The 23,124-nt window shown below is 41.3% G+C and overlaps 1 protein-coding gene across 1 annotated transcript in view; it reads left to right on the forward strand.

The window, feature by feature from the left end:
- Positions 1 to 23,124, forward strand: part of GPR65 (G protein-coupled receptor 65) — a 122,179-nt gene that overhangs the window by 67,167 nt on the left and 31,888 nt on the right. Inside the window, exons 6-7 of the mRNA XM_070514159.1 lie at positions 16,557 to 16,666; positions 19,020 to 19,148. Coding sequence (XP_070370260.1) covers positions 16,557 to 16,666; positions 19,020 to 19,134 — 225 coding nt within the window. The 3' untranslated portion in view covers positions 19,135 to 19,148. The remainder of the gene's footprint in view (positions 1 to 16,556; positions 16,667 to 19,019; positions 19,149 to 23,124) is intronic.

Consider the following 23,124-nt stretch of genomic DNA (forward strand, 5'->3'; position numbering starts at 1 on the left):
ATATATAGGCGTTGTTTTAAACTGCTACGTTTGTGGTAATTTTTTATGCAGCAGTAGAAAACTAAGGTAGATAAGATTATTGTCAAAATCTCACCTTTTGTTTTGAAATGTAGCCCACCAGTATTAAGTTACTAATAAGTAACTAAATAAAAGCCAGCCATTTGCAAATCGATAATAAGAGTATGTCATGAACCAAGGATTATAATTAATCCGTTTCTGTATGCCTACAATAAAAATGAAGGAGGAGGAGAAAAGGGAAGAAAGGACAGGAAGCCTGGGACCTGCTCTCTTCCTTGGGCGGGCAGCTCGAATTGGGACTTCCAGTCTAGTACCTGTTTCCACTCCTAATTCAAATCCTAAACACCAAGAATCCCTAAGAAGACTTCAGAAATCAGTGGTTATACAAAAATTCTATTCAACCTACAAAACCTTGAGGGTATCTATCCGATCTTTCCTCTTGCCAAACCTTACAAGTTATGCCTTGTCCTCTGCTACAATTCTTAGAGAAGGGTCTATGATGCCTGGAGAGACTTCCAGGACTACAGTCCCCATAATTCTTTATAACCAACTGCTCCGATCACAGCAGACAGAACCAGGGTGGACATTGATCCAAAGACCACTGTTGATAGACTGACCGACGACCTGTGAAGAAGCTTGGGGCAATGGTGGGACTAGATGGAGTAGGTGTGAGAGTTGGAAGATGGCTTTGAGTGCATGTCCAAAGCTCATTTGATTTTCTTTTGACAAGATACAGGAAAAGAAAATACAAAAGTTGAATATCCTGCTTATGGCTTTGTCTATTACGATAGCAATTCAGACTCCTTCTCACACTCATTTATAGGATATAAAGAGAAAGACTAAGAAAGAGAAAATAACAAATATGGCATGCCCAAACTCCCTGCTGGGCATGTCTCTTGCTTGAAGAAACTGAATGAGGAACTGTATGACTGAGAGTCCCTGAAGCGTGTGGCACAGCCTGCGGCACTCTTAGTCACCTTGGAGGGCTGGGCAGATCCTCCAAAGAGTGTGACTGGTGCAAAAGCCTTACCCACCCCAGCATTCAGGAGGATAACTGGCTGACCTCACCAATTCTCGTATGGAGAAGACCGTACTGTTACTGGATAATAGGATAGGCAGAAATGTGTACACACAGAGCAGACAAAATGCAGAAGCCATAGGGAGTAGAAGACATGCATAAGAAGATGTGGTGGAAAGAAGCTGCATTGAAACAGCTAGGAGGTGAGTGCAATAGGAGAGCAGAAGCATGAGAAGTAGTGACAGAAAGAGACTGAGCCACTACAATGGTGGTACAATAGTCTAGGGGTGACGGACCCATCCTGCTGAAGGGATACACAGACACCAGGACATCTCAGACGACCCCTACCATTTTCTCTGACCTCTTCATCTATCCTAAACACAAACATTCCTTCCTTGAGGAAACATAAGCATCTCTGCTCCTGTCCCTTGAAAGAAGCCGCCTAGTGTAGTGATGAAGAGCATGAGCTCTAGAGCTGGACTGTCAGGGTCTGCATTGCAGCCTCCATCACTTCCAAGCAATGTGACCTAGAGCAAGTTACCTAATCTCTCTGTGCTTCCGTTTCCTCATCTGTGAAATGGAGATATTATTAATACTAACCTTAGAGGATTGTTATGAGTATTAAATAAATTAATAGTCACATAGTGGTTAGAGCAGTACTTGGCACATAGCAAGTGGTATGTAATTATTTGTTGAACAAATAAATTTGTCAGGAGGGGAACTCTTTTTCCCTGCTCCCTGACACTGCCTTCCATGTGGAGGGACATCAATTAGTGTAACACTCGAGGCTGCTCCACACCTCTCATGCCCAAGGAGATGGCACGATTTATCTGATTGGAGAAGATATCAGTTAAAAAATTGGGCTCAATCTGACGTGCCAGGAAATTCAAAATCACAGTGGCTTGCACAAGATAAAGGTCATCTCTCTCCAAGAAGTAAAGTCCGAGGTACGTAGTCCAAGGCTAGTATGATGTCTCCACGGCCCCGGGCTCCTTCTGGTCTGTTTGCTATCCTCAAAATTTAGTTTCCACTTCATGGTCCAAGTAGACATTCCAGCTTCTTATTGCCAGAAGGGAGGAGGGAAACCAGGCAGAGAAGTGCAGATCCTCAGTCTTCTCGAAATGGAGCACAACGCTTCCTGTTACTCCCACCCCCTTGCACTAAGTCACATGGCCACAGTTGGCTGCAGGGAAACTGGGGAATGCAGCCTTTATTCTGAGGAGCCACTAGACCCCACTAAAAAGTAGGGGGATGCATTGCTGTAGAAGGAGGGAGGAAGAGATCTGGGGGCTAACTAGCAATCTCTGCAGTAATGAGTTTGCAAGGAGAGATTGAGAAGGCTTAATTCATGCTCTTGCTGGGGAAAAGGCTCATGCTAGGCCAGCAGGGCTGGGTGGCTGTCTGTCTGATTCCAGGGTTCAGTATTAGAAAGTTGCCTTAGCCGCCAGTAGAAGCCGTATTCTCCGACATCACCTTCAACATCACAAAGGTGAAATATTTATCGTCATCAGCTGATCAACTTTGTCTTGTTTTCAATTGTTTCAGAACTCAGGTGGGGAAAAGGGAGGGGTGATAGCATTATAGACCCTTCAAGATTTCCGATATAACTCAAGGAAGAAGAGACCTGCATGGAATTTGAGAACATGCTCTGGAGTTTTAAAGCATTCCCCACATTGTGGACTCATGTCACACAGAGAATCCAGGGAGCATTTGTGGCTACATTTCAATTGCAATACTCCCAGATCCAAAATGTATTTGGTGGCTCTATGTATCTGGACATTATCTTTTAAAAAGCTTCGTGAGGGGTGGGTCCAGCGGCGTAGTGGTTAAGTTCACATGCTTGGCTCTGGCAGCCTGGGTTTGCAGGTTCAGATCCCGGGCTCAGACCCAGCACCACTTGTCAAGCCATGCTGTGGTGGCGTCCACATAAAACAGAGGAAAATTGGCACAGATGTTAGCTCAGGGCCAATCTTCCTCACAAAAAAAAAAGAAAGAAAGAAAGAAAGAAAAGCTCCAGTGAAAGCAATGCTATTTCACATCCTCCATTCTGGGAGGATTTTGCACTGAGAGGGATCTGAGGCTTTACTTCAGTGTTAATCCTTTAGCAGAGTGGGGAATTTTGGATCTAAACTGACTATTCTCTACCATGCACTGTTTTAACATTTCGAAAGTGTCCATTTTTAGCAAAATCACAGCTGTGCAAGTGTAGCTTGTCGGTGTGGAGGAGGGTTACATTTCAACTTGCTGTACTAGAAAAGCAAGAAAAACACTGACTTTTAGATCTGGAAGGAAAGCTGGAGATCGTTGAGCCAACAGTGATTACAGATGAGAAAACTGAAGCCCAGAGACGGAAAGTGACACGTCCCTAGTCACTCAGGCTGATCAATCACAGAGCTGGACAAGAGCCCAGGAACTGCCTGTCCAACATATTTACCAGCATACGATACCACGCAAAACTCTACTCCACTTTCTTCCACGCTCCACTTTCCCTACAGTCAAAATTAAGAAAGAGGGGCCAGCCCGGTGATGCAGCAGTTAAGTGCACACGTTCCGCTTTGACAGCCCGGGTTCACCGGTTTGGTACCCGGCTGCAGACATGGCACCGCTCATCAAGCCATGCTGTGGCAGGCATCCCACATAAAAAGTAGAGGAAGATGGGCACAGATGTTAGCTCAGGGCCAGTCTTCCTCAGCAAAAGGAGGAGGATTGGCAGCAGATGTTAGCTCAGGGCTAATCTTCCTCAAAAAAAAAAAAAATTAAGAAAGAAATGAGGTGGGTTACTTAAATTCTCTATGCCTCACTTTCCCATCTGTAAGATGAGAGTACTAATGCCCATCTCACACGGCTGTTTATAAAGATCAAGTTAGATAACTATGCTAATTCTCTAACACAAACTAAGTAAATGGACCTCAATCAGAGTAAGGGCTCAATAGCAGTTTTTATTAAGGAAGACCCCATGTAAAAGGTTCAAAGTGATAAGCAAGGACTGACATGATGTGATCATTCTGTCACTTGTTCATTCATTCAATCAATCAAGAGTAAACAGGCAATTATTAAACTGCTATGTGGCAAACATTGTGCTGAACTCTGAGGATATAAGGTGAATCTGATAATGTTCATTGTATAGAAAAGGAGATAAATGACTACATAATATATTAAGGGAAAAATGGAACATGTAAGTTCAGGTATGAGGTGTAAGGAGTGACAAATTAATTCTCCTAATTAAGGGTGGGAGAGGGAAGGCTAATAAATATTTCCTGATGGATGTGACTCCTGAGCTTGGTCTTCAAAGTCTACTAGAAATAGCATGTGCAAAGGAACTGAGGCACGAAACCATGTTATTCATGGAAAAATAACAGAGTTCAGTCTTGTTAGAGAATCAGGTGCAAAGAGGACAGAAATAAGAGGTGAAGTGGACAGGAACAAGAACATGAAGACCTTTCAGTCTGTGCTGGGGGCTATGAGTTTATTTACAGGCTGTGAGGAGCTTGTTGAATGCTTTTGAGCAGAGAGAGGTGTGCCCAGATTGCGTTTGGCGTGGGTTGCAGAAAAGAGGCAATTTGGTGAGGCAGGAAGCAGGAAAGCCAGTTAAGAGATGAGGTCGAGACTGCAGGCTGTCCACCTATATCCATTGCTCCTTCTTACATAAGGACAGGATTTCTACATGGATGTAAGCCTGCCCAGAATGAAGATTACATTTCCCAACCGTCTCCTTGCAGGGAGGTGAGGCCGTGTGACCAATCCCACCCAATGGGATGTGAGTTTAAGTTACATGTGAAACCTCTCGGTCCTACCTTAAAGGAAAGGGACACACCCTCTCATTTCCCATCTCCCCTTTCTTTCTTCCTGGAATTCAGGTTCAATGGTGAGCCATCTTGGGCCACGCAGATGAGAGCAGTGCCTAAAGATGGTGGGGCAACAAGGTAGAAGGAATCTGAGCCCCTGCAGAGGAAGAGGCCCCAGACCAGCCTGGATCATTATGTGGCAGAGAAAAATACTTCTGTCTTGTCTTTTAAGCCACTGTTACTTTGGGTCTCGGCCACGCACAGTCAAACCTATATTGTAACAAATCTGTGAGACGCTGCTGCCTAGATGAAAGGAGATGGTCTGAGGTGGGCAGGGGGCAGAGGGAATGGAACAGAGATAATGGATTTGTGAAGAATCATTGGAACTTATTCACAGGATGTAGGAGACAAGAGAGAAGGAGGTATCAACTGCACCCCCATGTGCCTTTGCTGGAAGACTAGGTGGATGGTGAAGTCATCAAAGAAGAAAAAGAAGAGAGGAGAAATTAAATTACTTTCAACGACTCGAAAGTGTGCTGGAAAAGAGCTCAATTTTCAGTTCATTTGTTCATCCATTCAAAGACCTTTTACTGAACTCATGTAAAGAACAAAGGGATTTGTATAAGGAACAAAGGATTTTTTTTAAAGCTGCACATTGCAACAAAGTCAGTTTTTTTTAAAAGAGATGGGCATCTCAGCTGTAAAGGTAGTAAGATACAGAACCCTCTAGACTAGGCATAAATGAGTTGGACGCTCCACTGCTCGAGCTATTAACAGAAGATTTTCCATCACCTGGCTTGGTGCTGTTTCAGGCTTGCACAAGCAGCTAACCTGGAAAAGGGAAGTGTGTGAGGCACACTTTTAGCTTTAAGATTTCATAAAGGCCCACTTGTTTGGAATCGAGGTGTTGTGAGTAAGAGAAAGTCCCTAAAGTGAGAATAATTCCACACAGCAGCTCGCTTAGTTGTGCCGTAATCCCCAATACCCTTAGGGAGTCCATTTTAAGTTAAATTGTTAGGATCAAAATATATGTCTATGTACATTCCATACATTTCAAAATACAGCCCTGTTTAAATAATCTCTGCACATTTTCATAGCAGACTTTCTTTTTGCACTCATTATCTTCCTACACGAGCAATTTAAATAATCACCCGCATGATATTCCGGACTTCCTGAGTAGGATAGATTTCCTTATATTGATTAAAAATTCAAAGTATATCTATAAATCAGGAAAGTAGCTTAACATTCACGATAACATCCATAAATGTTAGGCTGCCTCAAACATCTCCACAAATAGATGTCTTAAGCATAAAATATACAGGAAGGAAGACAAATACACTTATTTATTCTAAGTGTCTCAGTGGAATGTTGGGATGTGGTCAATCCTCCCATTTTCTGGACCCCCAGGGTGCTCTGCTGCCAGTGAAATGAAGGTGTGCCTTGGCTGAGTCAGACAAAGGGAAAGCATTGGTTTAATTAACTGGCATTCAATGCAGTTCACCAAGTTATTTCTTGAACACCTACCATGTGCCAGATCCTGTCCTAGGCCTACGGGGATGCAGACATCAATAAGATATAGTGTTACTCTGATAGAGGCATAAGCAAAGAGCCCAGTGCCCTGGAAGGAGAGATGAATTCCTTATGGTTGGGATCAAAACGCACTTCCCAAAGATTCCCACATTTGAGCTGAACTTTGGAAAGGAGGAAGGGCTGGACCTGCCAAGGAGGCCGATGGGATATTCCAGGCAGAGGGAACTGGTTTCCCCCAGGGGTTGGAAGAATAGTGCAGAGCCCAGTGGGCTGTGGGCTGTGCAGGAGGTATGTTTATGGGCTGAATTGTGTTCCCCCAAATTCAGATGTTGAAGTCCTATCGCCAGGACCTCAGAATGTGACTGTATTTGGGGACAGGGTCTTTACAGAGGTAATTAAGGTTAAATGAGATAATTAGGGTGAGCTTTAATCCAATCCGACTGGTGTCCTTATACAAGGAGGAGATTAGAACACAGAAACACACAGAGGAAAGGCCATGTGAAGACACAGGAAGAAGGTGGCCATCTCCAAGCCAAGGAGAGAGGCCTTCAAAGAAACAGCCCTGCTGACAACTTGATCTCGAAATTCTAGCCTCCAGAATTGTTAGAAAATAAATTTCTATTGTTTAAGCCACCTAGTGTGTTCTACTTTGTTAGGGCAGCCTGAGCAAACTAATACAAGGTGTAACTCATCAAAATTTGTAAAAGACTGTCAAATACGTCATTCTATCTCCACTTTAATAAGCTGCCTCGGGGATCCATGTAAGACAAGAACATCTTGAAAACTAAGACTGGAGAGAAGAAAAATGAGCCATGACATGTTAAAACTGGTAAGGAATTTAATGGTCATCCAAGAAGGCCAAACACTACAATAGATAAGAACATGGCTGTAGCGCAACTTGAATCCTGGAAAGGCTGTCCTGGTCTATGTCAATATTCTGGGGGGAATTTCTCACCTTCCTGGACCCCAAAACCTATGAAGAGCTGAACAGGTGGCTGATCCCTCCCTATCCCGGAGTCTGATGGAGCAGAGGGACGATGGTGTTAGGGTTCACCTCATAGTCTATTAAAGGTGAGAGAGAACTTTCAACGGTTCACAGCAACACTCAGGAAACATTAGCATTGATTTCTGTGATTTGGGAGATAAAAATTGAGAGTTCTAGTCTTGATTTTTATGTGGAGATTATCCAATTCATTCTTTGTAACCTTTTTCAGAATGATATGGGTGATCGTTTCAAGACCATAAATCCACATCCAGTGAAACCCCTTGAAGAACCAGTATCGTTCAAGGAGAAAGAAAAGAAAATATTCATTAGCTTCTGGAAGATTACTATCTGGTTGAGGACAACATGATAAAATCTTTGAAAAAAATTAAAAAGAAAAAAATGCAGGAGTACATGTATAGCAGCCTTCAAATTATTATTATTAGTGTTATTATTATTTTGTGTGTGTATGAGGAAGACTGGCCCTGAGATAACATCTGTTGCCAATCTTCCTCTTTTTGCTTGAGGCGGATTGTCGGTGAGCTAACATCTGTGCCAATCTTCCTCTATTTTGTATGTGGGATGCTGCCACAGCATGGCTTGATGGGCAATGTATAAGTCCAAACCAGGGAATTGAACCCACAAACCCTGGGCCACTGAAGTGGAATGTGTGAACATAACCACTATGCCACCGGGCCAGCCCCTCAAATTATTTTTTAAGCAACTTGAAAAGAATCTATGTGAAAATATTTCATAAATTTTGATGCACTGTTACAGGTTAAGGAGTTTTTATTATTGTTCATTGAACAAATACTGAGCTTTTTCTGTGTATCAGTCACTGTTTTGTGATTCTTCGTAACAAACGCGTGCAAGTTAGCACGGTGGAGTTCAAACTGAGTCAGCAGTTTCCTGGGAGACCTAGAATAAAGGGGCAGCCCAAAAGAGTTGGGAGTTACCCTCCACAAGTAATTTGGACACCATCATGGCTTAGGGACATGGTGGACAAAGCATAGTTTTAAATTCAGGCCTAGGGCTGGAATCCCAGCTCCACCATCTATTAGTTATTTGACCTAGTTAAGTCACAAAAAGGTCATTGATAATAACATACCTTGAAGGGCTCCTAAAAGATTTCATGATTGTATATGTAAAGTACCTGGCCCACAGTCAGGGCACTGTAAGTGGAAACTTATTATTCTTAGGAGCTGGATTAGTTTCTTAACAATGTGCCACAAATTGAGTGACTTAAAGCAACGGAAATTTATTTCTCACAGTTCTGGAGGCTTGGAAGTCTAAGCTGGTTTGGTTCCTTCTGAGGACTGTGAGAGAGAATCTGTTTCATACTTCTCCTAGCTTCTGGCAATGTCTGCCAATCCCTGGCATTCCTTGGCTTGTAGACGCGTCACTCCAATCTCTGCCTGCATCTTCACATGGAGTTCTCCCTGTGTCTCCGTGCCTTCACATGGCATCTGCCCTCTGTGTCTCTCTCCTCTTCTTATAAAGACACCAGACATATTGGATTAGGGGCCCACTCTACTCTAATAGGACCTCATCTTAACTAATTAGATCTGCAACAACCCTATTTCCAAATAAGGTCACATTCAGAGGTACTGGGAGTTAGGACTTGAACATATTTTTTTGTGGGGGAGGTGAAAGAAGGGGAGCTTAAGTTCAGTTTCTTGCTCCACTCTATTACAAACCAACCAAGTGACCCTGAATGAGGCACTGCTTCTGATCTGTAATATCTTCATTTATAAATGGAGATAATAATAATAATACATACCTTAAAGATTGCCCTAAGAGTCAAGAAAGACTGTGAGAGTGCTTCGTGAACTATAGGGCACTGTATAACTTAATCATAAGCGTTCCTCCGGGATCATGCAGGCTTTGGATACCTGTTCTAATCCTAGCAGTCAGCGCCCCCAGCTCCCATGAACCATCGGATGCACCGCAGTTCCTTGCTTGCCTTGAACAATCCCAAATAGGACATTTTATTAATCATTCATTCTCTTAACCCTAAGTGAACTAAAGGATGCCTGCAAATGATTGGGCCCCAGCAATTGAGTTACCTGACAATTGCCATGTAAGTCACAGAGCTAGCCTAATGCAACCTGACAGCTCTTTCCTGTAGCACATTCTCGAAATTTGATTATTCTGAGAAAGAAAACATTCACTGGGAGCCTCACTAGGATTGCACAAGGCCTGTTCAGCATCCGCGTGGAAAGATTAGGCTTCAGCAGTGAGGGCCCAGAGAGCAGCCAGCCTGCCTGTCAGTCATCTTTCTTGGGCTCCAAATGGAGCAGAATTAATGTGTACCTGTGTCTGTAACCTTCTTCAGAATTAGGGACTTTGCTAGTCTGTGAATAATGAAATCCACTATTAGTCATAATTGGAGGAGAGAGTCTGTATTTTGACTCCAAGAAAACAATTTAAAAGGAAATAGGCCTGTGGCACATTCATAAACCAGGCACATTAGGGCACCTGACACAGCCTTCACTCAGGTTCTTCATTCCACTGGTACTTACTGCCTATTGCCGGGACGTGACTTTTTAGTGAACGATTTCAAAGAAACGTAACAGAGGATGTGGGCATTTCATTCTGTACTAGAAAATGTGACTTCTCTTTTTTCTGTTTCCACATGATGCTTCTCAACCCCTCCTGTGCCCCCAAATAAACACCACCCCGCCACAGCAAACATTTAGTGCCATAGAGATTAGTCCTGGGGTTTTCAGCAGCCTGAAATGACGGAGATCCCAATCAGGAAAACAGGGAGAGGTGATTTCAGAGCCGCCTGGAACAGCACTGGCAAGACCCCAGGTCAGGGCTGCATTGACAGGGCTAGACACTACTGCTCCCCAACTCTCTCGTCACCAAGGGAGAAACCCCAGGGAACCACAGTCATAGCAGGCTGTGCGGCCTGGAGCTCCACCACCAGTACCCCCCTCATAGGACCTTCATAAGGAGGCATTTTGACTCACTTAAGGCATTACAGTCTGACACGACCCTCTGAGGCCAAGGTTGGAGCCAAACACCACCAGATGTTCATGTGAACTGTTCCTGAGAGACGGTGCTGAAGCCCAGTGGGAGAAGTCAAAACACTGGACAGAACCTCAGTGACATGGAAACTTGAGGTAAATAAAGGTCACGGTCACCCTCATCCCAAGAATAGGATATATTGGAGTATATGAGGAAGCCATTTGGTGTAAACCTAATTCGGTCTGACCTTATTTTTCCAAAAGGGCCTGACATGGCCGATGAGCATGCATTGTATATATCTGCTTTAAGCATTTGCTATGTCCCAAAGGCAAGAACAAATGCCCTTGAGATAAAGATGCAACTTGCCCCACACTGGTATTTCCTTAAGGATAAGCATCTCTCCTTAGGCTAGGAACTGATTGCTGCACCCACCCTGTGACCACCCAGCTAGAGACAACAGACCTGCCATCCTGCTGTGTCCACAGAAACAGCAGACCTACTACCTGCTGTGTCCATCAATCTCTGTGCAGACAGAGCAGTCTCATGACTATTGTAAAAGGGACATTTCGATCATATGTGGAACATCCTCTTTGAGGGTATATAACCACTCTGTACACCCCACTTCTTTGATGCCTTTCCTTCCTTGGGGGAGGAAGGCCCTGGGGTATATGGTCGTCACATTTGGCTCAGATTAAACTCAGTCCAATTTTCATTTAGAGATTGGTTATGGATTATTTTTGTCAACACATGGGTTGTGGTGGGCAGAATTCTGAAGATCACACACACACACACATATACACACACCCCAGATTACCACCCGCTGGTTACTCATTCAGATGCTAATAGAGCTACTGTCTTGAAGAGATTTTACAAGTGTAATCAAAGTCTCAAGTACCAAGTCAATTGACCTTAAGACAGAAACTAATTGAATCACATGAGCTCTTTACAAGCAGAGCTTTTCTTCAGATGATAACAGAAGTCAGGGGTTTGAAGGATAAGTATTCGATGCATCATTGCTGGCCTGGAAATGGAGGGGCCACACAACAAGGGAGGCAGGCAGCTTCCAGAAGGGAACAGCCCCCGTGTACAGCCAGCAAGCAAACAGCCACCCCAGTTCTACCACCTCAAGACACTGGATTCTGCTAACAACAGGAGTGAGCCTGGAAGAGCCCTCTGAGAGCTTTAGGTGAGAACACAGCCAAACAACGGGCTCACCTCTGCCGGAACAAAGAACCCAGCCGCCCGTGCTGGAGTTCTGACCTGCAGAACTGAGAGCTAATCAATGTTTTCTTAATGGCTTTATTGAGCTAATAAATGGGTGTGTATCAGCTTTATGGATACATACTTACTATAAAATTCACCATTTTAAAGTGTACAATTCAGTGGTTTTCAGCATATACACAGAGATGTGCAACCATCGCCACTATCTAGGTGCAGAATATTTTTGATACCCCAAAAAGAAATTCTATACCCTTTAGAAGTCACTCTCCATTCTCCCCACCCTCAGTCCCTGGAAACCACTAATCTACTTTCCATTTCGATGGATTTGCCCATTCTGGATATTTCATATAAATGGATTCATATAATAAGTGGGCTTTTGTATTTGGCTGCTTGCACCTGGCATGATGTTTTCAAGGTTCATCCATGTTGTAGCACGTGTATTTCATTTCTTTTATGGCTGAAAAATATTTCATCGTATGGCTACTTCACATTTTGCTTATCTGCTCATCAGTTAATGGACATTTAGATTTTTTTCACTTTTCAGCTATTATGAATAATACTCCTATTAATATTTGTGTACAAGTTTCCTGTGGACATGGGTTTTCGTTCTCTTGTATATGTATCTAGAATGGAATTGCTGGTAACTCTATGTTTAACATTTTGAGGAACTGCCAAACTGTTTTCCAAAGTGGCTGTGACATTTTACAATCCCACCAGCAATGTCCGAGGGTTCCAATTTGCCCACATCCTCGCAAACACTTGTTATTGTCTCCTTTTTTATTATAGCCATCCTAGTGGGTATAAGGTAGTATCTTTGTCTTGTAAATATGTCTTTGGGATTGGGACCACCATCCTTTTGGACATGCTATTCTCCTTGCCTGACATATTCTGCAACTTGAGAATCTTCCCCATCCATCTAAGTCAAAGCTTTAGTCAAGCTTCTCAACTTACCTCCCCATCCATAAGGATCTCTCTAGCTTCTGACTTCCTAACACTTGATACTTACCATAATCTGTACTTCGTATGGCAGAATTAACATGAAATGATGCAGGGTCAGCGAGCCAAAGAGTCAAAAGAAAGATTTCTTGGACTCTCAAGGTCTGGCAGTAGTGCTCTTTTATTTAGAGAATAGTGTGGAATAGCATGGGGACAGGACCCGTGGGCAGTAAAGAGCTGCTGCTGCTGCTGCTGCAAACATGAGTTGAGGGTAGGGCTAAATTTAAGGCATAGGTATGTGAGTAATCTCTTTACAAGACAAAGGAAAGAATATGTAAAAAAGAGTTGTTAAAATGGTATCAGTGCCAGTGGGGTCTGGTTATTGGGTGGTCTTATAACTTTTAGATAAGAATCAAACTGAATTAAGTAAATGGCAGAAGCCACCACCTTAAATATTATCTTCAGCTAAAGACAAAAGAGGATGTTGGTGGTGGGGGGAGTCAGCTACATGAGGTTACCAGACAAGCACAATAAACAAAACTTAAGTCCTTGCCATCCCCATTAAGAGTTTCCAGAGATAAGGTTATCCCCCCTTCCTCCTGGTGCAGAGAGGGAGACACCCCCCACAGATGGAAACTTCCTTCACAAATGCAAATGTCTCTCATCAAAGGGCAAGCAAATTCCACTCCTCAGAGCCTCCTCCCTGTCTGCAGTTTTTAACAGTAACCAGCTTAAAATAATCCTCATCATGAACTATTAACTGTATTGGTCAGAACTCTGTTAGAAATGCAACTCAAGCAAGTTTGACCAAAAAAAAGGAATATTTATTGAAAGAATACTGGAGTAACTTACATTATTAAAGGATTGAACAATCAAATGGCAAGGTCAGAAGTGCAACTGGAATTCAAGAACAATTGAAACTGACCACTTCCTGGACTCTCTGTGTCTTGCCTCTGCTTCCTGGGAGTCAACTTTGTTTCCTCTCAAAGCTGATGACTTCTTCCACGAGGCAGGAATTAGGACATCCAACAGTGGCTGAATATCCCATTTAGTAATACCTCCTTCCCCTAGACTAGAAAGTTTATTTTTTCATACTTCCAGTTAGAAAGATACTAGGGAAGGATTCAAATTAGCTTGACATAGGTCAGGTACCCATTCCTGAATCACTCAACTGTAGCTAAAGGGACAGTGTTATTTAGGACAAATGTGGCTATTGAGAAACCAACTCCTATAAATCAAGGGCTATTCCCATAGTAAAAGGAATATTTATGAATAAGACAACAATCCCAAAATGTGTCTTATACACTCCACACCCTGACTTTTCAGCATTAAGCACATGTGTACACATGTGCATGGACACACTCTCTCACACACACGTATCCTGTTTTCAGGGGACCTGAGTGCCATAGTCGTGAATAAGGACAGAGCTTTCACTGAAATACTCACAGATATATCCTTTGGAGTTGAGGCAATTGTCAGGATGTCCCTCAGTGCCCCAGGACTATTACTTGTGATGCCATTTGTCAGTTTCCTCAGACATAGTACTCCAAGGTAAGCATTTTAGATTCCTAAGAGCATAGTCACTACTGGACCCATGTTCTCTGTATCTGAACCCCTACTCCTATAGAGCTTTAGGATCTTATCCAGTGAGCCAAACTGGAGTTATGGTTGCCTCTAGTGCCACACTATTCAAGGCTGCTGGATACCCTTCATTCTATCTCTAGGTACGCTCTCCAACCTGCTCCGTGCCCTGCCGTCTGACCTGCATAGACTATAAAAGGGTTGCCTTTCCCTTTAGCTCTTAGTTGAGTATAATGAGTGGGGAGCCCCTGCAAGAGAACAGAGAAGTCAGAGTACTTATCCCCCCCAACTCCCTCCCTGTGGAGTTGCCATGAGCTGACAACATTTGTTAACTGAAGGTCACAGTTCTTCTCTGTCCACATAGGCTTTCTCTCTCCAAGTTCCATTAACTTCTTGTAGTTCTGTTCTCCATTTCCCAATTCTTGACTAGGGTTGAGACATGTAACAAAGCTAGAATAATATAGCTTTTGGCAATTTAGCCCAAGGTAATAAGGGAATAAGAGACTCTTTGAGCTTAATTCATTAGAATTACGAAGTTCATGTTGGCTATATCCAAGGGCTGCTTGCCTTGTGGCTCTACCCAAAGGATCTGGAGAGCTCACCCCTTGCTCCCTGCCCATTCACCACCATCACTTCATTCTCTTCCAGAGGAAAATCAGATAGAACCGAATGATTAGCCAGAAGCCAGGCTTAGAAGAATCCTGGGACCCTGAGGTAGGATCCTGGGACCAAGGAACTAAATGGGAGTATTGGGTAGGGAGAAACAAGGCTCTAAGATGAGAGATGGCTTTGTAACCACAGGCCCTCCAGGGCCTCCAGTTCAACTGACCCCATCTCTTCTCAATAGGGTGATTAAGAGTTGCCTGTGGGAAATTCTGCAAAATCACATAGCCAGGCCATGTGCAAAAGAAGAAATAGTGACCTGAAACAACCTCAGAACTAGAGATCCTCCCTCGACCGGAACTCAAGCACGAGGACATGACCGGAACTTGAAAGTTGGACTCATCAGAAGTGAGGGGTCCCTCATTCAGGAACATCTAGTATGGAAATTCCTTCTCCACCCTGTCATAAATGTTTAAAACCTTACCACAAATGGTTGAAGCCCACCTATCAAAGCCTGTCCCACCACAATTTCTGCATGCCAGCCTGTTCCTTAACCTCTTAAATTTTGCCCCAAATCCTGGATCTGGGAGACAGATCTGAGGGCACATGCCACCTGTCTCCCTGCAGATCGATCACACAGAACAAAAGCGGATTTTTCCCCCAAAGCCTGATGCCATAATTAATTGGCTTGTTTATGTGCATCAGGCAGAGAACCCCAATTTTGTGCAGTAACAGTTTTTCCAATATACTGCAAGAAGATTGAACATTGGAGACTGCCCACTAGACCCAGGACGTGACTTGGGACCATGGAGGAGTCTAGAACGAATTGTACAGAATGGAAACCACTCACAAATCTTCCCTCCCACCGTGAATCAGCAATAGACTCAAGAATGAGACTCAAACCTGAAGTAGAGAACACCTGAATATTCTTCTGCAATCTGTGGTATGTGTAACCTGCTAGGAGCTAAAGTTGTTTATTAATGGAATGTTTCATTCCTCCCTTCCATTATGAAGAACCTAGTCTTCTGTTACATTATCTTGAGTCAAGGGTCAGTGGAGTCATTTTCCAGAGATGTAACCACTGATCTTCTCAACAGGAAGCCTCTCCAAGATTCCCCTGCCCAGTCACCTGGGCCATTAAAATAGATAGATAGATGATAGATAGACAGATAAGAAGATTTTTAAAAGTAATCTCTTTTAATTACATTTCATTTCAAATGAATGCTACTAGAGTCAGTATAACAATAAGACAGTGTGACTAAAACATGTACAGTCACATTTTTCTCTATAAGGACTACTTTCCCAGAGGGAATAAAACAAGCAAGCAAATAAGCCAGCTGCAAGCATGGCACTCTCTTGAAAGTTAGGAGGGTATATATTCGTTTTCTATTGCTGCCTTGACAAATGACCACCAATTTAGTGACTTAAAGCAACACAAATTTATTATGTCACACTTCTGTAGGTAGGATGAGCTTGCCTGGTCTCTCTCTTCCTGGATCTCAAGGCCAAAATCAAAGTGTTGGCCAGCCTCAGCTCTTCCGTGGAGGCTCTGGGAAAGAACGTGCTCCCAAGCCCATTCAGGGCCTGAATTTAGTTCCTTTTGGTTGTAGGACTGAGGTCCCTGTATCCTTGGTGGCTGTCAGCCAGAAGTTTTTCTCAGCTTCAAGAGCCTGGATCATAGTTCTTTTTATCTTTAAAGCCAATAACAGCGAGTAAAATGCTTCTCATGCTTCAAATCCCTCTGTCTTCTGTCTCCAGCTGAAGAAAGTTCACTGCTTTTAAAGCTTGTGTGATTGGATTGGGCCCACCTGAATAATCCAGGATGCTCTCCTTATTCTAAGGTCCATAACCTTAATTACAAGTGCAAGGTCCCTTTTGCCATGTAATGTAACATATTCACAGTTTCCAGGGATTAAGGCATGGACATCTTCAGGGGCCTACCGCAGAAGAACTTGAAGCTGGGTCACAGCCAAGTGCAGAGAGGAAGGCAGTTCAAACCAAGACAGATGCCACTTTGACGTGAGTTTTTTGTTATTGTTGTTATCTTGTTTAATCCAATATGCTATGAAAATAAATTTCCAAATTTCAATATAGTTTTTCTAATTATATATATAAATATATGACATATATGTAGAATATATATATAGTCAAAATCTTGGATCTACATATTTATGAAAAATATCTACCACATAACCTAGTTAGCAAAGCCAGTCTGCCTTATCAAGTTACTCAATCAAATCAGAATTACTGCCAGGGAAAAACAAACTCTGACAATTTTTTTTATCCACTAAACGCATTAATTACAAAATCCACTGAAAAAGACACATATCACAATGGTAAGCTTGCAATATCGTAAAATAAATTACTAAAGTTGTCAAGATTAAAATTATATAAATCTAATATCATTAATGTATGGATTTTTGTTATAAAATCAAGCATAAATCTATTTGCTGTTTTTCAATACTTAACTTGCTATAGTTCAAAATTTAATGTATAGTTAAAATTGTAAGTTCTTTATGAAGGGAGGCCTAGAATAAAAGGCCATATGTTACTCTGTCAGGTGGATGTGCATGTTTGTACTAAACGCAAATGTTTGGCTTCGGAGAATGTTGTTATGGAGGGAATTACCTGGATGCAATGGCGGCCTCCAACTGTGCTGTCAGGCAAGCTATCTCAAAGGTCACGGAACAGAAAGCACCAGCAACCAAATTAAAATTCTTGAATCACACAGGTTGATTTAATCAACTTACAGCACAGTGAGAAGCAAGGGAAAGAGATAGAGTAAGCTAACATACTTAGGATGGGGTACAAGCGGATGGAACCAGGAACAACTCCATTAGGCACCGTAGACATAGTGCCTAGGGCCCCCAAAACTGTTTTAATTTCTTTTAAAATCAAAGGAAGAAAAAATGTAATCCAGCCTGGAATATATTAGTCTTTATACCAATGCAGTAATAAGGTATAATTTTAAATATTTCTTGGTAGTTGAAATGGCCCAGGAAGGAAGCTTCAAGTGGCCAGTGCCCAGGAAAAGATATCCTGTAGTCCAGAATGGAAATACCACACTACCCAAATTTGGGGTCACACACTGTTCACACGTTGTCTCCCCCGCATCAATATTCTCCAGTAGTGATGGAGTTATGGAAATCAGAGTTGAGATTTGAAGAGAGGGTTTTGCAGACAGAAAGTACCTAGAACCAATACAAATACTAGCTCCATCCAAGAGACTCAGGACAAGGATGCCCAGGCACAACGATAGCTTGGCAACTAGCCTGCTCGATAGCTCTGGGGCTTGACTGACTGAGCTTCTTAGGCAGAGCACATGTGGGACCAGAATAGGATCACACTGGGAGCCTCCAATGGATGACCAATTTAAGGATGCCCAGTAGTGGCATCATCTTACTTTGTGACATGGTCTTTCCATGTCATTGTATCTGTAAGCAACACTCTTGCTTGTTCCATCACGCATTCGATTTGTTCTTTCTTCAACATGTCTTACAGGTTACTTACTATCTGTATTTAACACACTAATTCTGCCTGAGTCTCACAAGCTGTTTGCCCATTTTCTATCTCAAACATGTCCTATCAATTTTGCCTGTATCTCATGGACTGCTAGCTTTCTTATGATGCTTAACACTTCTTGTGAGTTTTATCTACCCCTTTTGCCCTCTTGCCTTTTATAAAAGAACTGAATATTCTCAAATAATATAGAAAACACATTAACAGGAAAAATTAAATAAGAGTAATGTATGAGGTTAACAAATAGCACCATTAATTTTGAGACATTGTGATCAAACAGGTTTTATGTAAATAAAGAAAAAGTTATATGCACAAAAGACTATGTGGTTCATAAACTTTTCATCAAGTTTTTACCACTGTGTTTTTTATATCAGGAGGTAGACAAAATTAAACATTTTATAGTGAAATAAGATAAGCATTGTCTGTGGTTTAAATATATATTTACTGTTATGATTATAATGCAGATTTAAACTAAAAGAAACCACACAAAAATTTTATCCATAGGCTTTATCCAAGGTAACTTGAAAATTTGATAGTTCCTACAAATATTCCAGTTACATTTTAATTATTAACTATCTAAAACCTATTCTACTTGGGCTGCTCACACGTGCTTTCCTTTCTGGCTAATGACTAACCTAGGGATAAGCACTGAGAACAATTTATGTGAAATATGTTGGTGGGGAGGACGCCAAGCGGGGGCCATTTTTAGTTTTCATTATTTCTTAGCAACATTCTTTGCTTAAATTCATCAAATTCTCAAGAGCTATGCATTTCTTGATAATAGCGATGGGTAAGTAGGTCATTAAATGAAAGTCAGACCCATGGCCCACAGTTAATATATTTCTGATTTCAGAACACAAAGGAGCCAGAATATCCCCATTTCCAATGCCATGCCATTTAACAGAAATATGTACAAGATAGAAAAGGAAAGGAAGATTTGTGGAGTGGTCCTTGATTTCACCAATTAAAAGATTTCTCTCTAGTAAGTATTTCAAATTGATTGTATCCTGCAGGGCCTTATAACCCAAAGCAATCGGCAACAGTAAGAATTGTGAAAGATAAAGTGTTTACATTTCTTAGATGAAATGGGAGATGCACTATGGAGAGGGCGAATGGGAAAGGACAGCTCTCTAATGCCAGAAAAAGAACCCCAAGGGTCTGAGTACCCCAGTTTGGAGGCACTGGTGTATACCACAAAATTCAACTGATAATTGTTTAGTGACCCTATCATCATAAAATGTTTTAATCTTAAGGCATTTTAAGAATCTTAAATTCAAGGACAACTTTTTTGTCCTAGCAATTCTTTTTCTTATTGCAATAACATTGGTTTATAACATAATATAAATTTCAGGTGTACATCATTATATATTTCAATTCCTGTGTATATTACATCATGTTCGCCCCTCAAAGACTAATTACAATCCATCCCCACACATGTGCCTAATCACCCCTTTCACCCTTCTCCCTCCCCACTCCCTTCTGGTGACCACCAATCCAATCTCTGTCTCTGTGTGATTGTTTGTCGTTGTTTTTATCTTCCACATATGAGTGAGATGATATGGTATTTGACTTTCTTCCTCTGACTTATTTCAATTAGCATAATAATACCCTCCAGGTCCATCCGTGTTGTCACAAATGGCAAGATTTCATCATTTCTTATAGCTGAGTAATATTCCATTATGTATATATACCACATCCTCTTTATCCATTCGTCCCTTGATGGGTGCCTAGGTTGCTTCCAAGTCTTGGCTGTTGTGAATAATGCTGCAATGAACACAGGGGTGCATGTATCTTTACACATTCGTGTTTTCGTGTTCTTTGGATAAATACCCAGCAGTGGAATAGCTAGATTGTATGGTAGTTCTATTCTTAATTTTTTGAGGAATCCCCATACTGTTTTCTACAGTGGCTGCACTAGTCTGCACTCCCACCAGCAGAGTATGAGAGTTCTCTTCTCTCCACATCCTCTCCGACACTTGTTGTTTCCTGTCTGGTTAATTATAGCCATTCTGACAGGAGTGAGGTGATATCTCATTGTAGTTTTGGTTTGCATTTCCCTGATAGTTAATGATGTTGAACATCTTTTCATGTGCCTACTGGCCATCTGTATATCTTCTTTGGAGAACTGTCTGTTCAGATGTTTTCCCATTTTTTAATTGGGTTTTTAGTTTTTTTGTTGTTGAGATGTTTGAGTTCTTTGTATATTTTGGATATTAACGCCTTATTAGATATATGCTTTGCAAATATCTTCTCCCAGTTGTTAGGTTGTCTTTTCATCTTGTCGATGGTTTCCTTTGCTGTGCTTTTTTTTCTTTTTCTTTTTTTTTTTTTTAGGAAGATTAGCCCTGAGCTAACATCTGCTGCCAATCCCCCTCTTTTTGCTGAGCAAGGTTGGCCCTGAGCTAACATCTGTGCCCATCTTCCTCTACTTTATATGTGGGGCGCCTGCCACAGCATGGCTTGACAAGCAGTGTATTGGTCCGCACCGGGGATCCAAACCGGCAAACCCTGGGCTGCCGAAGTGGAATGTGCGAACTTAACCACTGCACCACCAGGCCAGCCCCAGAAGCTATTTATTTGTTTATTTTTTCTATTGTTTCCCTTGCCTAGTCAGACATGGTACTTGAAAATATGCTGCTAAGACCAATGTCAAAGAGTGTACTGCCTATGTTTTCTTCTAGAACTTTCATGGTTTCAGGTCTTACATTCAAGACTTTAATCCATTTTGATTTAGTTTTTGTGTGTGGTGTAAGATAACGGTCTACTTTCATTCTTTTGCTGTCCAGTTTTCCCAATACCATTTATTGAAGAGACTTTCCTTTCTCCATTGTATGTTCTTGGCTCCCTTGTCAAAAATTAGCTGTCCATAGATGGATGGGTTTATTACTGGGCTCTCAATTCTGTTACATTGATCTGTGTGTCTGTTTTTGTGCCAGTACCATGCTGTTTTGGTTACTATAGCTTTGTAGTATATTTTGAAATCAGGGAGTGTGATACCTCCAGTTTCGTTCTTTTTTCTCAGGATTCCTTTGGCTATTGGGGGTCATTTGTGTCCTATATAAATTTTAGGATTCTTTGTTCTATTTCTGTGAAAAATGTTTTTGCTACTTTGATAGGGATTGTGTTGAATCTGTAGATTGCTTTAGGAAGCATGGACGTTTTAACTATGTTAATTCTTCCAATCCAAGAGCAAAGACTATCTTTCCATTTCTTTGTGTCTTCTTCAATTTCTTTCAACAAAGTTTCATAGTTTTCGGTGTACAGATCTTTCCCCTCTTTGGTTAAGTTTATTCCTAAGTATTTTATTCTTTTTGTTGCAGTTGTAAATGGGATTGTATTCTTAATTCCCTTTATGCTACTTCGTTGTTAGTATATAGAAATGCAACTGATTTTTGTATGTTTATTTTGCATCCTGCAAATTTACTATATTCATTTATTATTTCTAAAAGATTTTTAGTGGATTCTTTAGGGTTTTCTATATATAAAATCATGTCATCTGCAAGTAGTCACTGTTTCACTTCTTCCTTTCCAATTTGGATCCTTTTTTTTTTTTTGGTTCTTGCCTGATTGCTCTGGCTAAGACTTCCAATACTGTGTTAAATAAGAGTGGTGAAAGTGGGCATCCTTGTCTGGTCCCTGTTCTTGGAGGGATAGCTTTCAGGTTTTCTCCATTGAGGATGATATTAGCTGTGGGTTTGTCATTTTTGACCTTTTTATGTTGAGGTGCTTTCTTTCTATACCCATTTTATTCAGAGTTGTTATCATAAATGGATGCTGTATCTTGTCAAATGCTTTCTCTGCATATATTGAGATAATCATGTGATTTTTATTCTTTATTTTGTTAATGTGGTATATCACATTGATTGACATGTGGATGTTGAACCATCCCTGCAACCCTGGAATAAATCCCACTTGATCATGGTGTATGATCTTTTTAATGTATTGTTGTATTTGATTTGCCAGTATATAGTTGAGGATTTTTGCATCGATGTTCATCAGAGATATTGACCTATAATTTTCTTTTTGGGTGTTGTCCCTGTCTGGTTTTGGTATCAGGGTAATGTTGGCTTCGTAGAATGAGTTAGGAAGGTTCCCCACCTCTGCAATTTTTTGGAAGAGTCTGAGAAGGATAGATATTAAGTCTTCTTTGAATGTTTGGTAGAATTCTCCAGGGAAGCTGTCTGGTCCTGGACTTTTTGCGGGGGGTAGGTTTTTGATTGCTCTTTCAATCTCCTTACTGCTGATTGGTCTATTCAAATTCTCTGTTTCTTCTTAATTCTGTTTTGGAAGCTTGTATGATTCTATGAATTTATTGATTCCTTCTAGATTATCCAATTTGTTGGCATATAGCTTTTTGTGGTATTCTCTTATAATTTTTTGTATTTCTAAGGTGTCTTTTGTAATTTCTCCTCTTTCATTTCTGATTTTATTTATTTGAGCCTTCTCTCTTTTTTTCTTGGTGAATCTAGATAAAGGCTTGTCAATTTGTTTATCTTTTCAAAGAACCAGCTCTTGGTTTCATTGATTTTTTTCTGTTGTTTTCTTAGTCTCTATTTCATTTATTCTGCTTTGATTTTTATTATTTCCTTTCTTCTACTGATTTTGGGCTTTGTTCTTTTTCTAGTTCCTTTAGGTGCACTGTTAGATTGAGATTTTTCTTATTTGTTGAGGTAGGCTTGTATTCCCTCTTAGAACCTGTTTTGCTATATCCCATAAATTTTGGTATGTCGTATTTTCATTTTCATTCGTCTCCAGGTGTTTTTTGATATGAAAAACAAGTCTTCTCCTTTCTTCTCCTTCTCCCACCAACACTTTCACATTTTCCATTCCTGTCTCCTTTTGCACAATATGGTTACATCAGTGCTTATAAAATTATGATTCTATATGCTATTTATAAGACATGCAGCAAACTGTAACTTGTTTTATTCTTTTCTGAAACACGCTTTCCTTTTCCTGGA

Source organism: Equus asinus, chromosome 7 (assembly GCF_041296235.1).
Source record: "Equus asinus isolate D_3611 breed Donkey chromosome 7, EquAss-T2T_v2, whole genome shotgun sequence".
In the NCBI taxonomy this organism is placed as follows: Eukaryota; Metazoa; Chordata; class Mammalia; order Perissodactyla; family Equidae; genus Equus; species Equus asinus.